The sequence below is a fragment of the Schistocerca cancellata genome, chromosome 1, assembly GCF_023864275.1.
Source record: "Schistocerca cancellata isolate TAMUIC-IGC-003103 chromosome 1, iqSchCanc2.1, whole genome shotgun sequence".
NCBI lineage: Eukaryota > Metazoa > Arthropoda > Insecta > Orthoptera > Acrididae > Schistocerca > Schistocerca cancellata.
In genome coordinates, this window is record NC_064626.1 from 1164613877 (window position 1) to 1164634130 (window position 20254).

The 20254-nt window shown below is 39.5% G+C and overlaps 1 protein-coding gene across 1 annotated transcript in view; it reads left to right on the forward strand.

Annotated features, from left to right (window-relative positions):
- The window catches only part of LOC126093756 (arginase, hepatic), an 81876-nt gene that overhangs the window by 34897 nt on the left and 26725 nt on the right, over positions 1 to 20254 (forward strand). Inside the window, exons 4-6 of the mRNA XM_049908744.1 lie at positions 1763 to 2037; positions 4919 to 4975; positions 6963 to 7144. Of these exons, the coding sequence (XP_049764701.1) occupies positions 1763 to 2037; positions 4919 to 4975; positions 6963 to 7144 (514 nt within the window). The remainder of the gene's footprint in view (positions 1 to 1762; positions 2038 to 4918; positions 4976 to 6962; positions 7145 to 20254) is intronic.

Here is a 20254-nt window from a genome sequence, read left to right on the forward strand (position 1 = left end):
GTTGACAGCCATGCACAGTGAAAAAAAGGTAAAAAAAGTACAAAACATGTCACTTTTGACAGATATTAGCATAAAGATTTAAAAAATTCTTCTTATTTGTAAACATTTAAATTTTGATTTTAATCAACCCTTTTCTGAGAGATACTGAAACCGTTTCTGAAGAAGAGAAATTTGTTAACATCGAGTATAGGTTTAAGTGTCAGGAAGTCTTTTCCAAAAGTATTTGTTTGGAGTGTAGCCATGTATGGAAGTGAAACATGGACGATAAATAGTTTAGACAAGAAGAGAATAGAAGCTTTCAAAATGTGGTGCTACAGAAGAATGTTGAAGATTAGATGGGTAGATCACGTAACTAATGAATAGTATTGGGGAGAAGAGGAATTTGTGGCACAACTTGACTATAAGAAGGGATCGGTTGGTTGGACATGTTCTGAGGCATCAAGGGATAACCAATTTAGTATTGGAGGGAAGCAGGGAGGGTAAAAGTCATAGAGGAAGACCAAGGGATGAATACACTAAGCAGATTCAGGATGATGTAGGTTGCAGTAGTTCCTCAGAGATGAAGAAGCTTGCTCAGGATAGGGTAGCATGGAGAGCTGCATCAAACCAGTCTCTGGACTGAAGACCATAACAACAACTTCTTTTCTTTTTAGATCCATAATATTATTTTTGAGATACATGTTGTTACGTTTTAAATGAAGTTGAACAATTGAAACTCCAGGTAGGAATACCAACAATGTGTAAAGAAGGCACGTCAAGTTGCAGATAGGCACAATTAAGACACTTATGGAGACACTTACACAAAGCTTTCGGCCATAGCTTTCATCAGCAAAAGAATAACATGCACCATTCATACACACAAGCAAGCACATCTCATGCACACATGACCGCCAACTCTGGCAGCTCAGTCCAGAATGCAGCTATCACATGGGATGGAAGCAGCAGTCTGAAGACCTGTCAAAAGTTAGACAGAGATAGTAGTGTTGTGGTTGATAATGAGGAACAAATATTTCACTGACACTTTACCATTGATACAAAAATCCTTGTGCTGATCTACATTTTTCAAAAAGACCAGGAGTGCTTCTTCTTCGGAAATTCCCCTTTTCTCATCTTAGAGTTTTGCTTCAGCTTTACTTATATATACCATTAACCAGCAAATAATGCCCACCCTTTTTCTTGCAGTTAACAGTATACATTCTGGAAAATACTTCCAGTTTTCTGAAACCCATGTTCAAAATTGCATCACAATCTGTAGCAATGTCTCTAATACGTAACCGGTTGCAAACATACTAGTTTTGAAGGTTTGTATTGTTAGCAGCTACAAAGAACATCAGGTAATTGCTTGAAAACATTTGTAAAATCAATTTCAAACTGTCAAGTCCTGGGAAGAAGAATCCACGTAGTGGAAAGAGTTATGGTAACCGCTTCTGTATAATTGAGGCATGAGGCATTGAGTAATCATAAAATAGGATTGAAAATGGTGCTGAGCTTTGGACAGGGCTAATTGATACAAAACCTTCATACATACATCACCTACATTTCCTGGCTGACTACATTGCCCTACTTCTGTATTCCCTCCCCCACTCCCCACTATCCCATAGTGTAAGAATTGTAAGAAAATGAAGTTAATTTTTCTTACTATTTCACAAATTTTTGTCTCGAAAGATGTGTTGTATCCATAGTAAATCTGTACTGAATTTTCTACTATACTTGGTCACAGACAGACGGTGTCATGTTTCTACAAGTACTGTTTTGACAACAGGTATCAAACCATGTGCGGGAAATTGTCTCGAGCGGTCACATGTGCCTCACAATTGGTGGGGACCATTCAATTACGGCTGGCTCCATCACTGGCAGTGTTAATGGACTGGGAGATAAGCTACCAATTATACTATGGATTGATGCCCATGCAGACATTAACACAATGTCAACTAGCCCATCAGGAAATGCACATGGCATGCCTGTTGCTCTTTTACTCAAAGAGATTGCCGAGACATGGCTTCCAGACTTGCCTGCAATGGAGTGGTTGGTGCCCAAGTACGTATTTATAATTTTTAATGTGAATAAGTTTTAAGATTTTTGTGAGAAATGATTTGAACTTCTGCCTGTCTCTCACAAGCGAGCAAGGAAACTTTGTAGGTATATTATTTTGAAAGAAATATGCATTTGCAGTTCACAAAATAAAGTAAATAATTTGTAGATGTACTCAAAAAAATTATAATTCCAGCAAATAGTTTTATTACATTTAACTGTTACCATAAAGTTCCCAATACTTCCACCTCCTTAAGCATTAATGAATGTTTGACTTTCCTTGTTTAAATTAAAGGAAAGGTAAACTGTTTTCTGTGCAGACATAATACATTTTGTGAATTGTGTTTTATTTATCTCATGACATACATTTGAAATCCATTTGGTTTGTGTACAGGAGACATGTCAAAAATTTATAAAACAGTTACAATGATTTTTCCATTAATAAATAATAGCACTATAACAAATAATAACATTATATTTCTTGGAACGTGTAGCACATTGTATCCAGCTCAAATTTCCAGTTTGTTCCGCATTATTCACCCACTGAGTAATAACACTTCAATGCCAGTACGTCATATAGCTTTCTTTTAAGTGAACTCAAATTCATCTGCTTCAACTTGTTCCCTCGGCATACAATCTGAGGCGGTGGGTGGGGAGCATAAAATTTTCGTTTCTAGTATCATGTGAATGGACAAAATGGTTTCCCTCGAATAATTCATGTCTGGTGTACAAAAATACAGGGTTATTACAAATGATTGAAGCGATTTCACAGCTCTACAATAATTTTATTATTTGAGATATTTTCACAATGCTTTGCACACACATACAAAAACTCAAAAGGTTTTTTTAGGCATTCACAAATGTGTTCGATATGTGCCCCTTTAGTGATTCGGCAGACATCAAGCCGATAATCAAGTTCCTCCCACACTCGGTGCAGCATGTCCCCATCAATGAGTTCGGAAGCATCGTTGATGCGAGCTCGCAGTTCTGGCACGTTTCTTGGTAGAGGAGGTTTAAACACTGAATCTTTCACATAACCCCACAGAAAGAAATCACATGGGGTTAAGTCGGGAGAGCGTGGAGGCCATGACATGAATTGCTGATCATGATCTCCACCACGACCGATCCATCAGTTTTCCAATCTCCTGTTTAAGAAATGCTGAACATCATGATGGAAGTGCGGTGGAGCACCATCCTGTTGAAAGATGAAGTCGGCGCTGTCGGTCTCCAGTTGTGGCATGAGCCAATTTTCCAGCATGTCAAGATACACGTGTCCTGTAACATTTTTTTCTCAATGAAACTGTTTACTACATCTATGGTGTTTTTCCCCTGATGAAAACCAAATTGATTGTTTAGAATAACAGAATATTTTGCAATGAAGTTTTGGATTTGTGCAACAGCAAGTTTTTCAAATATTTTAGATAGGACTGGGAGAATCGAGATAGGATGATTATCTCCCATGATCTCTCTTGATCCTTTCTTGAAGAGTGGTTTGACTTCAGCATATTTCAGTACCTCTGGGAATGGCCCTCTTCAAAACATTGATTTATTATTTGAGATAGTGGGTTTGCAATTCTGTTGTGTACCACCTTAATAACTTCGGTAGGTATTCCATCCAAACCTGCACATTTTTTGTTTCTTAATGTTAGAATAGCATTTTCTAGATCCTCCACAGAAACTTTTAAGAATTTTGTTAAGTTTTCAGAGTTTTCACCTAGGCCAAAGGGATTTACTTTGTTGCAATAATCTGTTACATCTACAGCAGACTTTGCTACATTTATAAAGAATGCATTAAAGTACTCTGGTATTTGAGTTGGATTTACAATAGTATTTCCTTCAATGTCAATTTTTGAAATTTCTTGGTTACAGGCTTTAACACCTAACTCAGATTTAATGTCTGACCACACAGCTTTTGTCTTATTTTTATTATTTAAAATTAGCCTGTTATTTGACAGTTGTTTTGCTGCCCTGACAACTCTTTTAAATATGGTTTTATACAGTCTAACATATTTAATGAAATCAGTATCTTTATTAGATTTTAGTTCTCTGTGAAGTTTCATTATTAATCTTTGCCTAGTGACAATAGTTGATATTAATCTACATTTCTTGTTTGTTGTAATGTTCTCATTGTAATAATTTTCTTTACATGTATTGTGGCAGAAATGAAACTTGTTTATTTACAGACGATAGCCAGCATCCAGTTGTTGAACTCTTATTCATTAAATTTACTTTAGAGGTCAATACAAAAACTCCCATTACTGTTTTATTTTCTGTTTACTTCCTGTCACAGGTCATCAATATTTGACAAAGGACATTTATCATCTGGACTGTTTGTTATTAAATGTATTTATTCATTGCAATCACAGTTTTGGCCTATTAGATTGTTATCAAGTGATAGCCACTAGGAATTGAGTTGTTCTTTTTGAGAGGATACTGTCTTTGTGTCAACCATGTCTATACGTTGTATTACTATACACATGGACTTCGTAAACTTGCTTGACTTGAGGATAATGTATGTGTATATATTATTAGAGAATTTATCTAAAAACAAAGATGTTGTAACTTACCAAACAAAAGCGCTGGCAGGTCGATAGACACACAAACAAACACAAACATGCATATGAATAGGCAAAGGCAATTGTGGTCACATGATACTTCATAGAAAAGCTAAGAAATAAGTATATGGTTCAGAATAACATGCCCACTTATCAAATGCATAACTATGGTTTACTATTTTTAGCCTGTAGTACTGTTCTTTTAAAAAAAAGTTTTCCTTACTGCTTAGTAATGAAGGCCTTCGAGTATAAATAAATATCTGACTTTCTTTGAAATATTTCTTGTGTACAGGAATCAATAACAGTTTAAATCCTTTTGCTTTTCTTTATAGGCTCTCTGTGAAAGACATTGGCTACATTGGTCTACGTGATGTTGACTCAGGTGAAAGGTATGTACATTACATGCAAATGATTCAACATCATGTGGCAATTTTGAAGGAAAAATGAGAATAGATTAAGAAAACTTTTCTTGACAGTAGTATATTATGAAACCTTCATGTACATTTTTTGATTGGACCTAATTTTTTTACTATTGAATGAAAGAGCAGAAGTGGTCCACAAAAAATACATTCTGCATATCTGTTAATTATTTACTCGCTACTTTTTAGTCTTTGAAGAAGTCTGTGATCTAACTAAATTACAGAAATTATGGTGAGGAAAGGCCTAACAGAATGTAAATAATTTTGGAGAAATGGAGCAACTCACCAGATACTAGAAGCATTGAGTTGTCGGCAGGTGCACATAAAAATTGTGGCAGCTGAATACACAGTGACTGAAGTTCGACCGGTAGACAGGGCTGAGGGGTTGTGCTGGGTGGCATGGGTAGCAGGAATAAGAGGTGGGAGGGAGGATTGGGGAGGGGTGGCTGATGGCCCAGAGGGAGGCAGCAAATGTGCAGGATAGGCATGCAGTATGCAACACACACAAGCACCTGAGCTAATAAGTTTGTGTGGCACGTGATGATGATGATGATGATGATGATGATGATGTGGTGGAGAGGATTTGGAGGGTGTGTAAGACAGAGGAAGGGGAGACTCTAGGGTAGAAGGTGTGGGTGCATTGGGTTAGTGGAGACTGAGGCCAGGAGGATTATGAGAGGGAAGGATGAGCTCCAAGGAAAAGTCCTGATGCTGGAAGGAGGGTTCAGGTGGCCTGGTTTCAACTGGAGGCTGTGTATCGTATTCTGTTGTGAGCATCTTCCTTCATCTGTTTGTATTTTCATCCATTTCTAACGTTGTCCGTCATTCCAATTCCCTTCTTACCTCTCTGTCTCATTCCTCCCACTTTTCCCGCTATAACTATTTGTTGCAGACAATTCCTACACTGTAGAGGTCCCAGTCAAGACTTGTTTTCTTTCTCTGATTGCGTCCAGTAATATTCTCTGTTCTCCTATTTTCTTCATTATTTCTTTGTTTTTAAGTCTGTCAGTCCACTTCACTTTTAAGCATTATTCTCCATAGCCACATTTCAAAACTTTCTAACTATCATTCTTCTTAACCATCCCTGATTCGTCACTTTATAACACAACACTTAGCAAATCTTTTTGTCAGCTCCATTGAAATTCTTCTGGCCATTGGTAACTGCTTCACTCTTTCTAATGCTCTTTTTCCCGCCTCCGTCGAGTAGACCGTTTGCCGGGTGCAAGTCTTTTGATTTGTCACTTCGGCGACTTGTACGCTGATGGGGATGAAATGATGATGATTAGGACAACACAACACCCAGTCCCTGCGCCGTGAAAATCTCCGACCCAGCTAGGAATTGAACCCGGGCCCTTAGGATTGACATTCTGTCGCGCTGCCACTCAGCTACCAGGAGCAGACATTTATAAATAATAATGTATAGAATAGTAATAAATAAATGCAATAGGAGTAAGAGAATAATAATAAAAGAGGTCTGCCATAAGCAACAGCTATTATAACTATTGTGATGGAGGGATGTCCACTATAGCATTTGTTCTCTCAGAGGCAGACAGTATTATGCAAGAGGAGAAAAATGAGGATTTTTTTAAGCACAAAAATCATTGATATGTGGAGTATTGTGTTATGATCATGATTTTCTTAAATAATGACTGCAGGAAAATCATTAGAAATGCCACAAATAGGGGGAAAAGCACTGTCACTTAGCCAAATATCAGGGAGGTGGTAATTAAACATTAAACCTGAAGAATAGTCTAATATAGGAGTGGCACACTAAAATTTCATTGTAAATAAAAAGAGATAAAATATGGCGTTTTGTAAAGGCAAATTGTTACTTCTTTCACTGTCTTGAGAGCAATAGCGCCAGTGTTCATATGTGGTATTAAGTCTTAGACAGAATAAATACCTTATGCATGGAGAGATCAGTAATTACATTAATCAGCTGATTATTTTCTTGTAGGAAATTCCTGTCTGATTGTGGTATATTAGCATATAGCACAGAGGAAGTGGAACGTTACGGTGTTTCGGATATAGTACAGGCTGTACTTGCAAAACTTGACCCAAGTGGGTCTCGTCCAATTCATATGAGTTTTGATATTGACAGCCTAGATACGAATGAAGCACCAGCTACTGGAACCCCTGGTAAGTTGTCTCCAGTTATTACTTGTTAAATGTGCACACATTAGTAAAAGTTAATTCTTATGTCTTATAAACTAGTTAGTTATATCATACATTTATTTGCAATGGAGTCTTTAATTTTAATAATATTATTTCATTGTTTTCCTGAAAAGAAATGCACTAAAACAGCCATTGTATCAATTGATCTTGCCTCATCACTTAACACATTGACTGCCACGTGAGTTAAATATAACTCACAGGAAGTGTTCCCTTCGGGCCACGTGAAGTAAATAAAACTTCTCCGTGGTACAGTTGTAACTCACAGGAGCGTGCTGTGACTCGGTGTTATAGTAGGTTATGGCCTCAGTAACAAATCATGTTCGTGGCCTACGGTTTTCAAGAACTCGACAGTAGTTATTGACATTTGAATTCGTGAGTTATATATAACTTACATTGCTCAGTCGTATTGGACTTTTCCTCTTTTTATTATTTATTTATTATTTAGTTTGACATATTACTTACACAGTCGATTGCAAATCACATACAGTTTTATTTACATTCTTCAACTCTAATTGCAACAACAATAAAACTGAAAAATTTGGGTCATTCCACTTTGTTTCTCTAACACCTGTATGCATTGTGCTTTATGAAAAAACACTCTATGCAAAAATATGAGTCACAATTCTTACATTTCCATGCAGTTTGTTTGCATTTCTTGACAGCTTGCTCTCGTCCAAATTCATTCTTCAGTTTTTTGTAGCACACTGTACACCTACGTCTGGCTGCACAATCTGCAGGTAACGTGGTGGCTTTGGTGAGAGATGTCTCAGGCTCATCGGCATCTCCTGTATGGAGCAGTCTCAAAGTCACTTACTCTTTGAATTCTGTGGTTGAGATCTTCTTTTTGTTGATGTATTGGTAAATCACATGAGCATTTACCAGTGCTGACCCTGTCAACAATTCAATTGCAAACTTCCTGTACCATTTCACACACCACCTTAGACAATGCAAGTACAACTTCATTTGGTCAGAAAGATCTATAAAAGACTTTGATTGATTATAGTCAATTATCATTGCTGGTTTTTTCTTTGTGCCCTTCCTGGTTTGAACTTCTGCTTCTTCTTCACCACGAACAATACTCAGCATCAGAACATTCCTCTTATCTTTCCATTTCATTACTACTACACCCGTGGTACTTTGTTTTGTGTTCCCCCTTCTTCAGTTTTGCCTGTACAACATCATGAGGATTCAGTTTTCTGTTTGATCTTAGAGTACCAACTAAATGTGTTGATTGTTCAAGAAGCTGGTGTGCTAGATGAACATTTGTGTAAAAATTGTCTGTATGTAAGATTCTGCCCTCATTTAGTAATCCACTCCTAAGGCTCATAACAACAGAAGTGGCAAGAGGAACACCAGGATTCACATTCTTCCTACAGTAAACTATCACATTCAAGGTGTAGCCACCCTTCAGACAAAGTTTGAACAATTTAATTCCGAATTTATGGAGCTTATTCTTTATATACTGAATGAAACTTAGTCTTCCGCGAAATGGCACAAGTGTTTTGTCAATGCAAACTTCTTTCTCTGGCACAACTGCACTTTGAAATCTCTGCAGTAATTTTTCTATAAGAGGTTGAATTTTGAATAAGCGGTTTCTCAGTGGGCACTAGTTATCGGAAAAATGCCACATACATAAAAGCAGTTCAAAATGATTGCGTGACATAACATTTTTTACATTGTTGTGATAGAGCATATTTCTTGACCAATAATTTGGAATCCTCAGTTTTACATTTAGTGACATCCATAAGAAAAATCCTAAAAATTGTTCAATTTCAGTTTTTCTGACATCAGTCCACTTTTTCAGTCACAGATTAACAGTTACTGAATGACTTTCTAAGACTTGTTTTGCGTACAAATATGTTTGTTGAGTTACATATTCTAAAATTTCATCGGTTACAAAATATTTGAATAAATCGTATGGTGTCCTGCCTTTGAGAGTTAGTGCAACAGAAGCATTTATACCAGAATAGGAATGAATAAATGTAAAGCTTTTCATATTTTTACCCGTAAATGGCCCCAGACATTCTCATTACAATTTGTTCTAAGTGTTCCATCTTCATCTTCAGAACTTTCTGATATTGCACTTACTTCAATTGAACTTGAATCAACTGCAGTAGTTATGGTGCTAACATGGTTAGAGGTGCTTTGTTGCCTGGTTTTTACAGCTGTGAAGTCTGGTTCTTTGACTTAATGTGGACATAAAACTCTTCTTCCTACATTCACTGATGATGTGATTCCATCATCAGAACTTCCGGTTTCACATCCGGTCTCCTCTGGTAAAAACTCGTCTGAGCTATCACCAAATAAAGACACAGAATCTTCATCACTTATGTCCATAACTTCATCTAAAAGCCTCTTAAATACTGGGGCCGCCATTTCAAATGGATTACCAAATTCGTGTTTAACACATTGACTGCCACGGTATAGTTGGGTTACTGACTCCTTGGGGCCATTTACTTTTTTTCAACATCCTGCTTTAGTTTGCTCCAAGTGAACTTGTTAAGTGCAAATAAAGTGAACATATTGCATTTTAGTACCTTTTTTAAATTTTTTTGTGTGAGTTACATATGATTCACATGGCCCCAGAGTAAAGGTACCAGGTGTGTCATTTGCTATATCGCTAATAATTTTAGGTTTGTACTCCTGTCAGTTTTTCATTACACAGCATTTTTCTGAGTGAATACTTTCTGGGCGAGTCCTCTTTTGGTTTGCAGCAGAGTGCTGAATTTGAAATCTCCTTCATTCCTTCCCATGAATATTCAGTTGATTATTTTCACAAGATAATTTTTCATTTATACTAATGCATAATGCGTCTTTATTGTAGTTTTTGCAACAAGCATTCTTTCCTATAGAATCTCAGAGTGTGGAATGACTGTTAATGAATTTTAGACAACATTATTATAGTCTCACCTGCAAATGGTGTTGTGCTGATACCACTGATAACACTCTTAAGGCGTTTCAATGTATTTTTCCTGAATGTGATTCAGTCATTGCAAGTGACAAGAGGCTGTATGTGTGATGACACTGCAATATACTTAGCTGTGATAAGTGAAAGAGATCATCGCAGATGACATTAAGCATCTTTGCAGCTGTCTGCATAGTGACTGTCGTTATTTACAGTGGTTGTTTATCCTCTTTTTCTTTGTTTATCCTGTGCTTGCATAGTACAGTTAAATATTGAATACTGAACAATGTTTATTGTGAATGTGAGCATAAGATGAGTTCCCATAGTGTTGACTCCAAAAAAAGAAAGAGGCGAAGGATAATGATAAAATGTAGAGTCATCTAAAGAATGGATATGTTGATGCAAGCACTTGAGCTTACTGCTCAACCGTATATCACCATCCACGACTTTTAATTCACTGCAAAAGATACGTCAGACGAAAATATCCAAGAAAGATGTATGTAGGTGCGACACGGAAGTGTCGATGCAACCTTAGCTTTGGTCTACGTGAACAGTTGAGGGAGAAGTGATCTTGCCAGCACCCACGCCAGTGATTGTTCTGGAGCTATGCACCCAGTTTGCCCAGCAACTCATTCTCAGAGTGAGGTCTATTCAGCATAACACTCCTGGCAGCAAGGAAACCAGCAGGTGTTTTTGCACAAAGGCCTTGCAAGTACAAGCCATGTGTGGCACAGAGATTGCACCATGCACCTCCTCCGGTTTCGCCATATTCAGGGCCATACAGAGTAATTGCACGTGAGAGGCAAACTTTCAAGATTGAAAGAGACGGTAAACAGGAGACTGTCAGTCGAGCAACTCAAGCCTGCATAAATTGACGAGCATACATCCCCTTTGCATACCACATCATCACATTCCTATGAGGAGGCAGGGCTCTTGGCACCAGTAGACGACACTGAAATGCGTACCTTGGACCAGAAACAGTCTTCACCTGTACCAGCTGTTTTCTTGAGGACCATCTAGCATATACCAATAATTCATGTGCACTTATAGAAATCACATTAATGTTTTGGCTGTATCACCATCATCATGTGATTTGACACAGTAGTGTGCATGTGTAATGTAATCTCTTATCCTCACCACATGGTTAGTCATCTGCGTACATGCATATAAACATACTCTGCAAGCCACTATGAAGTGCCAGGCAGAGCATAAGTACCATTGTACCAAATATTATGGTTTCTTTCCGTGTTGCTATTGTTGTGGTCTTCAGCCCAGAGACTGATTTGATGCAGCTCTCCATGCTACTCTAACCTGCGCAAGCTTCTTCACCTCCAAGTAACTACTGCAGCCTACAGCCTTCTGAATCTGCTTAGTGTGTTCATCTGTTGGTCTCCCTCTACTATTCTTACCCTCCACGCTGCCCTCCAATACTAAATTGGTGATCCCTTGATGCCTCAGAAACATGTTCTACCAACTGACCCCTTCTTCTAGGCAAGCTGTGCCATAAATTCCTTTTCTCCCCAATTCTATTCAGTACCTCCTCGTTAGTTACGTGATCCACCCATCTAATCTTCAGCGTTTTCTGTAGCACCACACTTCGAAAGCTTCTATTCTCTTCTTGTCTAAACTATTTATTATCCATGTTTCACTTCCATACATGGCTACACTCCATACAAATACTTTCAGAAAAGACTTCCTGACACTTGAATCTATACTTAATGTTAACAATGTCAGAGGAGGAAAGTTGCTACTCACCATATAGCGGAGATGCTGAGTCGCTATAGGCACAATAAAAAGATTCACACAAAGCTTTCGGCCATTAAGGCCTTTGTCAGCAGTAGACACACACACACACACACACACACACACACACACACACACACACACACACACACACACACACACGTCTGCAGTCTCAGAGAGCTGAGACTACACTGCGAACCGCAGCACCAGTGCATGATGGGAGTGGCGACTGGGTGGGGGTAAGGAGGAGGCTGGGGTGGGGAGGGGGAGGGATAGTGTGGTGGGAGTGGCAGACAGTCAAGTGTTGCAGTTTAGACGGATGGCAGGAGAGAAGGTGCGGAGGGGGGAGGGGTAAGTAGTGGAAAGGAGAGAAATAAAAGAAATTAAAAGACTGGGTGGGGCCGTTAGTCACTGTCCTCACCCATCCAGCCCCCTCCCTGTTCCCATTCCAGCACTACACAGCCGTCATTTTACTGCCGCACCCAGTCTTTTTAATTTATTTTAAGGCCTTAATGGCCGAAAGCTTTAATTGTGCGAATCTTTTTATTGTGCCTATCGTGACTCAGCATCTCCGCTATATGGTGAGTAGCAACTTTCCTTCTCTGATATTGTTACATTCCATCCTGGATTCTCAATGTTAACAAGTTTCTCTTCTTCAGAAACGTTTTCCTTGCCATTGCCAGTCTACATTTTATATCCCCTCTACTTCGACCATCATCAGTTATTTTGCTTCCCAAATAGCAAAACTCATCTACTACTTCGACTACATCACATTATCCTTGTTTTTCTTTTGTTGATGTTCATCTTATATCCTCCTTTCAAGACACTGTCCATTCCGTTCAACTGCTCTTCCAGATCCTTTGCTGTCTCTGACAGAATTACAATGTCATTGGCAGACTTCAAAGTTTTTATTTCTTCTCCATGGATTTTAATTCCTACTCCAATTTTTTCTTTCATTTCCTTTACTGCTTGCTCAGTATACAGATTGAATAGCATCGGGGATAGGCTACAACCCTGTCTCAGTCCCTTCCCAACCACTGCATCCCTTTCATGCCCCTCGACTCTTATAACTGCCATCTGGTTTCTGTACAAATTGTAAATAGCCTTTCGCTCCCTGTATTTTACCACTCCCATCTTCAGAATTTGAAAGAGAGTATTCCACTCAACATTGTCAAAAGCTTTCTCTAAGTCTACAAATGCTAGAAACGTAGGTTTGCCTTTCATTAATCTATCTTCTAAGATAATTCGTAGGGTGAGTATTGCCTCACGTGTTCCATCATTTCTACGGCATCCAAACTGATCTTCCCCAAGGTTGGCTTCTACCAGTTTTTCCATTCGTCTGTAAAGAATTTGTGTTAGTATTTTACAGCCGTGACTTACTAAACTGGTAGTTTGGTAATTTCACACCTGTCAACACCTGCTTTCTTTGGGATTGGAATTATTATATTCTTCTTGGAGTCCGAGGGTAGTTTGCCTGTCTCACACATCTTGCTCACCAATGGTAGAGTTTTGTCAGGGCTGACTCTCCCAAGGTTATCAGTAATTCTAATGGAATGTTGTCTGCTCCTGCTGGCCGGGGTGACTGAGCGGTTCTAGGCGCTACAGTCTGGAACTGCGTGACCGCTGTTGTCACAGGTTTGAATCCTGCCTCGGGCATGGATGTGTGTGATGTCCTTAGTTTAGTTAGGTTTAAGTGGTTCTAAGTTCTAGGGGACTGATGACCTCAGAAGTTAAGTCCCATAGTGCTCATAGCCTTTTGAACTCTTTTTTGTCTACTCCCATGGCCTTGTTTAGACTTAGGTCCTTCAGTGCTCTGTCAAATTCTTCATGCAGTATCATTTCTCTCATTTCATCTTCATCTACGTCCCCTTCCATTTCCATAATATTGCTCTGAAGTACATCGCTCTTGTATAGACCCTTTATATACTCCTTCCACCTTTCTGCTTTCCCTTCTTTGCTTGGAACTGGATTTTCCTCTGAGCTCTTGATATTCATACAAGTGGTTCTCTTTCGTCCAAAGGTCTCTTTAATTTTCCTGTAGGCAGTATCTATCTTACCCCTAATGATATATGCCTCTACACCCTTACATTTGTCCTCTAGCCATCCCTGCTTAGCCATTTTGCACTTACTATTTATCTCATTTTTGGGACGTTTGTATTCCTTTTTGCCTGCTTCATTTACTGCATTTTTATATTTTCTCCTCTCGTCAATTAAATTCAGTATCTCTTCTGTTACCCATAACATTTGCAAATGTAGTGTGGAAAAAATGGTTCCCTAAATGCCATTGAGCTTGACTTGTCTTGCCTTTGCCATGACAGTGGAAACAATGCTTAGGAGGCTGTCATATGTTCTTAGGTTCCTCACTTGATACTAGGTTTTGAAACTTTGTAAGTAGCCTTTCATGGTGGAATCTATCACTTGACATCTACCAGTTCACACTTTTCAGCATTTTTGTCACACATTCCTTTGGGTCAAACTAAGTTTGACCATTCATGCTGCTTGTATTTGCATATGTTCATTAGTCTGTGTTAGTCCTATTTGGTGAAAGTCTGACACACAGGTAGCGTTACTCTAGCACCTATTGTGCTGTTATTGCTGTTTCTTTAGAAGTTTCTTTACAGTGATTGTGTATCATTGAAGGTACCCCACATCATGAATTGTTCTACTAGATACATATTGATCCAGTGTTTGGTCAACTAGCCTTTTAAACATGAGCTAAAGTTCATATACGTATTGATCGTCTCATGGTGTTCTACAAAAAGGTCAGGTCTATTTGTTGTGATTCGGCAATATTATGAAAAGAATGAATTACTACTCACCATACAGTAGAGATGCTGAATCGCACATGGGCATGACAAAAAACTGTCAAACAAGTAAGCTTTCAGCCGAAAAGGCCTTCTTTGGAATCAGACAAAACACACATACACACGACCACAGTCTCTGGCTGCAGAGGCCAGCCTTGGCAGCCAGTGACTTTGGTTGTGTGCATGTGTGTATGTGTGTGTGCGCGCGCGTATGTGTGTACAGTCTATCCTTTTCATAATATTGTCATTATTCCATTCTGTATTTTCTGTTGTTCATTGTGATTAGGCCTAATATACGTCCATCATGAGTGGGCTGCTAAACTATTTGTTCTAACTGGTTTTCAGATACAGCGTGTAGTGTTTTTTGCAGAATTTCTTGCCATGTCTCCCTCTTAAAAGACAGTAGTTATCCCAATTGGTTGTTGAATGATGACAGCATGATTGGGGAACATCAGTATTAGTAAACTGAAGTTTTCTGTAAAGTTTTCAGTATCATCTTTTGGATGAGAGAAACAGTTGATAGAAGGCCCAGTTGTATGTTTATGTTCACCCTTGAAACTAACTCTTGCCCATACAATTTTGCATGTAGTTCTAGTTTGTATCTTGACTGATTTGAGTTTCTTACAAGCAACTTGAGCACTATAAAGTCAGCAGACATGAAGTTTTATTTTATTTATTTATAGCCCCCCCCCCCACCCCTCCCAAAAGCTGGCCAGGGTGGCTGAGCGGTTCTAGGCGCTACAGTCTGGAACCGCGCAACCGCTACGGTCGCAGGTTCGAATCCTGTCTCGGGCCTGGATGTGTGTGATGTCCTTAGGTTCGTTAGGTTTAAGTAGTTCTAAGTTCTAGGGGACTGATGACCACAGCAGTTAAGTCACATAGTGCTCAGAGCCATTTTGAACCCTCCCAAAAAATAAAAAAAATTAAATTGCAGCCAGGATGAAGAAAATGATGTACTTATAATAGAGAGCTGTTTGCGCCACATGAGAACATGAGGTATTCCCTGCCCTCCTCCCCCTTTCCGTCCCACCCCCTCCTCCAGATCAAAACTCCACCAGTAACAATCTATACAGATCACAAGCCAATCATGCCAGCCTTTCAAGATGTCAGTGATAAGTGTTCCCCTCAACAGTTCTAGCACATTGAATTTGTTGGTCAATTTACCATGGACTTGCATCTTATTAAAGGCACACAAAACAAAGTCACTGACTACTTTTCTCCATTTGCAATATGGTAAATATTTTGAACTGCACACAATCTCACTATGGCCCAAGCAACAGATCAACTGCAACTTTTCCTGTGTGGTCATTCCATGGGACTGAGACTGAAGCAGGTCAAGGTACAAGATGCAAATTCTGAAAATGGATGTGATGTCTCACAGCGGAGGCCATGGCCCTACATTTCATCATACTTTCACAAAGTGGAATTTGACAGTGTCCACAACCTGTCACGTTCAGAGCCAAGTGCCACAACTAGATTATTAACCAATTGTTTTGTGTGGCTGTTAATAAAAAAGGCCATTCAGGTCTGAACTCGTGTGTCTTCGATACCATTGATGCATGGTGAGATGCCACATACATGCAGATGTTGGACATTTCCCCATGTCTCCAGTGAGGTTTGATCACATACAAATCAACCTCATTGCCACCCTGCCCCCTTCAGTAGGTTACAAGCATCTATTCATGGCAGTTGACAGATGCACAAGATGCAGACACTTTAACAGTTGCAGACATATCCTCCAGAACAGTTACAAAATTGTTTGCCATAAATTGGTGAATGTACTTTGACTTTCCCCTCCACATCACAACAGAACAGGGCTGGAAACTTCAGTCCAATCTTTTCAACAAACTATCTAAACCATGTGGTTTCCAATGCCATCACATTACAAGTTATCATCCTGCCAGCAATGGAATGGTGTAACCCTTTGTTGCCTGACGGTACTTAAAAGTACCATAAGTTTTGACTCTCATTATTTTCTCGTGGTGCAGTTTTGTGATCTGAGAGCCTGTCGGTACGTAAAAGTAACTCTGCTCTACTGTTTCATAGATGTTGTTGTGCAATACATAGACCTCTCTGGCGCTCAGAGCTTGAAATTGTTTTTCGCACGCTGCTGTGAAAACAGAAGATTGTATGTGCTTGTTTCCATGGTGTTGCCAGAATTTGTGTGCAATTTATCGAAACTTCCGTTGAGTTTTCCATTGTACGTACTTACCTTCTTTGTTTTTTTTATAATAGTTTGAAGCATTACGTTACAGGTGAATGAGATAAAGTGGAAAATATAAGGCGGACTTATTAGTACCGTCAGGTTGTGCGAACACTTTATTGTAGCAACAATGCGTTACCTCTCACTAGTTGTTCTGTCCACTTTTTCTCACACAGAAATCCGTAAATACATTTGCCTGTGGAACAATTAGAACAAACAGGAAAGGTTTGCCAGGGAATTTACCTAAAGAAAAGTGTCTAAATCAAATCACAGAGAGTCATCTTTAGACCTAACAGTATTTCAATGGAAGGAAAATAAAGTAGTGTATTTTGCGTCAAACTTCCATGGCACTGAACAGAGCGTAGTGACAAGAAAACAGAAATATGGAAATAGTATGACTATACCATGTCCAGTTATTGTATGTGATTACAATAAAAACGTGGGTGGTGTGGATCATGCAGACAGATTACGTTCAACTTATGGTCTTGACAAGCGATCAAAGAAATGGTGGCACCGTCTCTTCTGGGGAGCAATAGAAATTGCTTTTGTCAATGCTTACGTCATTTTCAGTGATCTACATGGGGAACTGCCACTGCTGGAATTCAGACGTGCTGTGGCACTAGGGCTAATGAATGAACAGCAAGTGCCCAATCTCAAAAAGAGAAACTCTGGTAAAGATGAAATAACTCTCCCAAAGAGAAGGAAGGATAACTTTTCTGTTCCGAAGGGTGTACGTCTTGGCAACTGAGGAAATCATTTTGTAGTGTTCAGTTGTAAAAAGAGGACGGTGCGAAATGTGTGCGAAAAATAAAATTCAGTCGAGACCACATTCACAATGTAGTACATTTAAAGTGTATTTGTGCTTCAATGAGAAAAAGAACTGTTTCCTACAATTTCATGAGGTATCACTAAATATGTGATATGTATATACTGTCAAAAATGTATAGCTAAGTTACTATGTATTGTGAAGTTGCTCCAGAATAAATTTATGCGAAATTTAAAAAAAAATCAGAAATATCATATTTCTGTTAATTAATTTTCTAATGTAAAAATATTTAATATTTATGTGGAATAAAGTACAAGTTATAAAAATTGGAGCATTTTTCTGCGCATGTTGTGATTCTGTCCATGGAGTCTGATGGTACTTCAGAGTACCAGGAGAGAAAAAAGTTGTGAAAAATAAAATAAAATTTTCAGAAAAATCCTACCGTCATTTGAGGCCACAATAGCATAAATTCTGCAAAGAAAATGTTAAAAAGTAATTTTTTTCTTATGTCAGGAAACAAAGGGTTAAAGATAGCATAGAATTTGAAAGACCACTCTCATGTGTCATCAAGAGAAATATAGAGGAGCACTTCCTCTGGTCATTTTGGACTATGGTTGGCTTATAAATCTCGTATCAGTGCATTGTCAGTTCAAGTGGTATATGGGGAGCCATTGAGGATTCCAGCAGACTAGTTGACACCTTTACCACTGTCAGACCAGGTGAAACTACCAGTGTTGGTATAGCTATTTTGGGTACAAATCACCAAGCTCCAACAGCCATCTACTTAGCACCAAGGTTAACATCCAATTTTTGTACACAAAACATTGGCAGACTGCTCCCATGTCATCCTCCACACTGATTTAGTTTGTGTCCCTCATCATCCCCTATACATTGGACCATTCCAAACGTTGCAACATGGAGACCAAACAGTAGACATTTTGCAAAATGCTAAATGCAGCAAAGTATCTATCAAGAGACTTACACTAGTGTGGATTGTAACTGCAGGCTCAATGTCCAGCCACCAACTACTGGCCACACTTTCAACTACACCTACGACTGCTCCAGTGCCACAACCAACCAACCACCCACACTATAGTCAGACAGAGGGAGCTGGGGGAGGTGCAGGGGGGGGGGGGGGGGGGCAATGCTGTATGGGAACACACATCAGCCAGTTAAATTTAATATATGTCTTGTGAAAGAGTCTATTGTTCACTGACTAATTTATTGTTCACCTCATTGTATGTTCCTTTTTTCCTTAATAAATTAATCGTCAGTATATGTGAAAATAGCATAATTTGTTGTCAAAATGTCTTAGATTATGGCTTCCAACATTGCATTCACTGGCAGCTCAATTTTTTTTTGCAAAAATTGTATTCCTTTGTTTAAATGATGAAACTTCTCCAAAACAACCTTTTATCATAGCATAATAATAGACAAACTTTGATGTTGACATGTGTTGTGACTCGCCGATCATTCAAAGTGCCACCGCGCAATTACGCGCGTCCTCTACATGCGGCGCTGTCTGCCAGCCATGCAGCAGCTGCGCCACCTAAGCAGCCCACCGAGCAGCGGCCGCTAGACTGGGACTCGGTGCTTATTCGAATGCTAACGAGTACGCATGTCAACTTACTCTGTGACTTTTATATGTGGTTGTGTCGTTCCGAAATATATGTCTTAAACTTGAAGTTCTAACAATTGGCGACGAGGTAGTGGATTTTTCCTTTTCACCGTTGACTCACAGGGTTCCATGGCTACTGTCGAGCAACTCTTGCAAAATCTCCTTGAACAGCAAACGCTTCTAACGGCGGCGATTCGCGATTTCGTCGCGGCGTCAAATGCGGGGCGTTTCTCGTCGTCGTCTATACCTCCTTTTCCTCCTTACAACGAGATGGCGGAAGACTGGCCTGATTATGAAAAACGTCTTCGACAGCACTTCTTGGCATTTCATGTCACGGACGAACAACCATGTAAGTCTCTGTTCCTTTCCTGGATTTCACCTCAAATGTATCGGTTGTTGTTGCAATTGGCTCCTTTGAAGGATCCTGCATCTTTGTCCTTCGCTGAAATGTGCTCACTTCTGTCTGTCTATTTTCAAAAGCAAACGCGTGTGGTAGCCTTCGTGTTGCCTTTTATCGTTGTCAAAAACAACCAAATCAATCCCATCGCGCTTGGGCTGCTGAACTTCACGGCCTCAGTCGAAAGTGTCAATTTGTTACCGACGTTCACAAAGAATCCTATGCCGATTCCATGGTATGGGATGCTATTATCCAGTCGGCGCCCGACAAAGAAGTTTGGCAATGTGCCCTTCAGTTGGCGAATCCGACTCTAGATGAAGTTCTCTCCATTGCGCAGTCTTTTGAAATTTCTCGCGCTGCTGGGGTGCAAATTGAAGCGTGGGGTTATGTCGGGGAAATACAACCTCTGTGCGTTGTTGACGACGTGTGCGGCGCGTCCCCACCGGCCGACGTGGCCGCAGTGCGCTCCCACGCGCAGCCTCGGCCTAGCCGTAAACAACCCGCTAAGAAACTGCAGCAAAACCCCCGGCAACTTCCTTCATGTCTGCGGTGTTTTACGAAACATTCACGGGAGGATTGTCCCCAACGTTGGGCTGTGTGTCACAATTGCAAAAAGAAAGGTCATGTGTCTTCCGTTT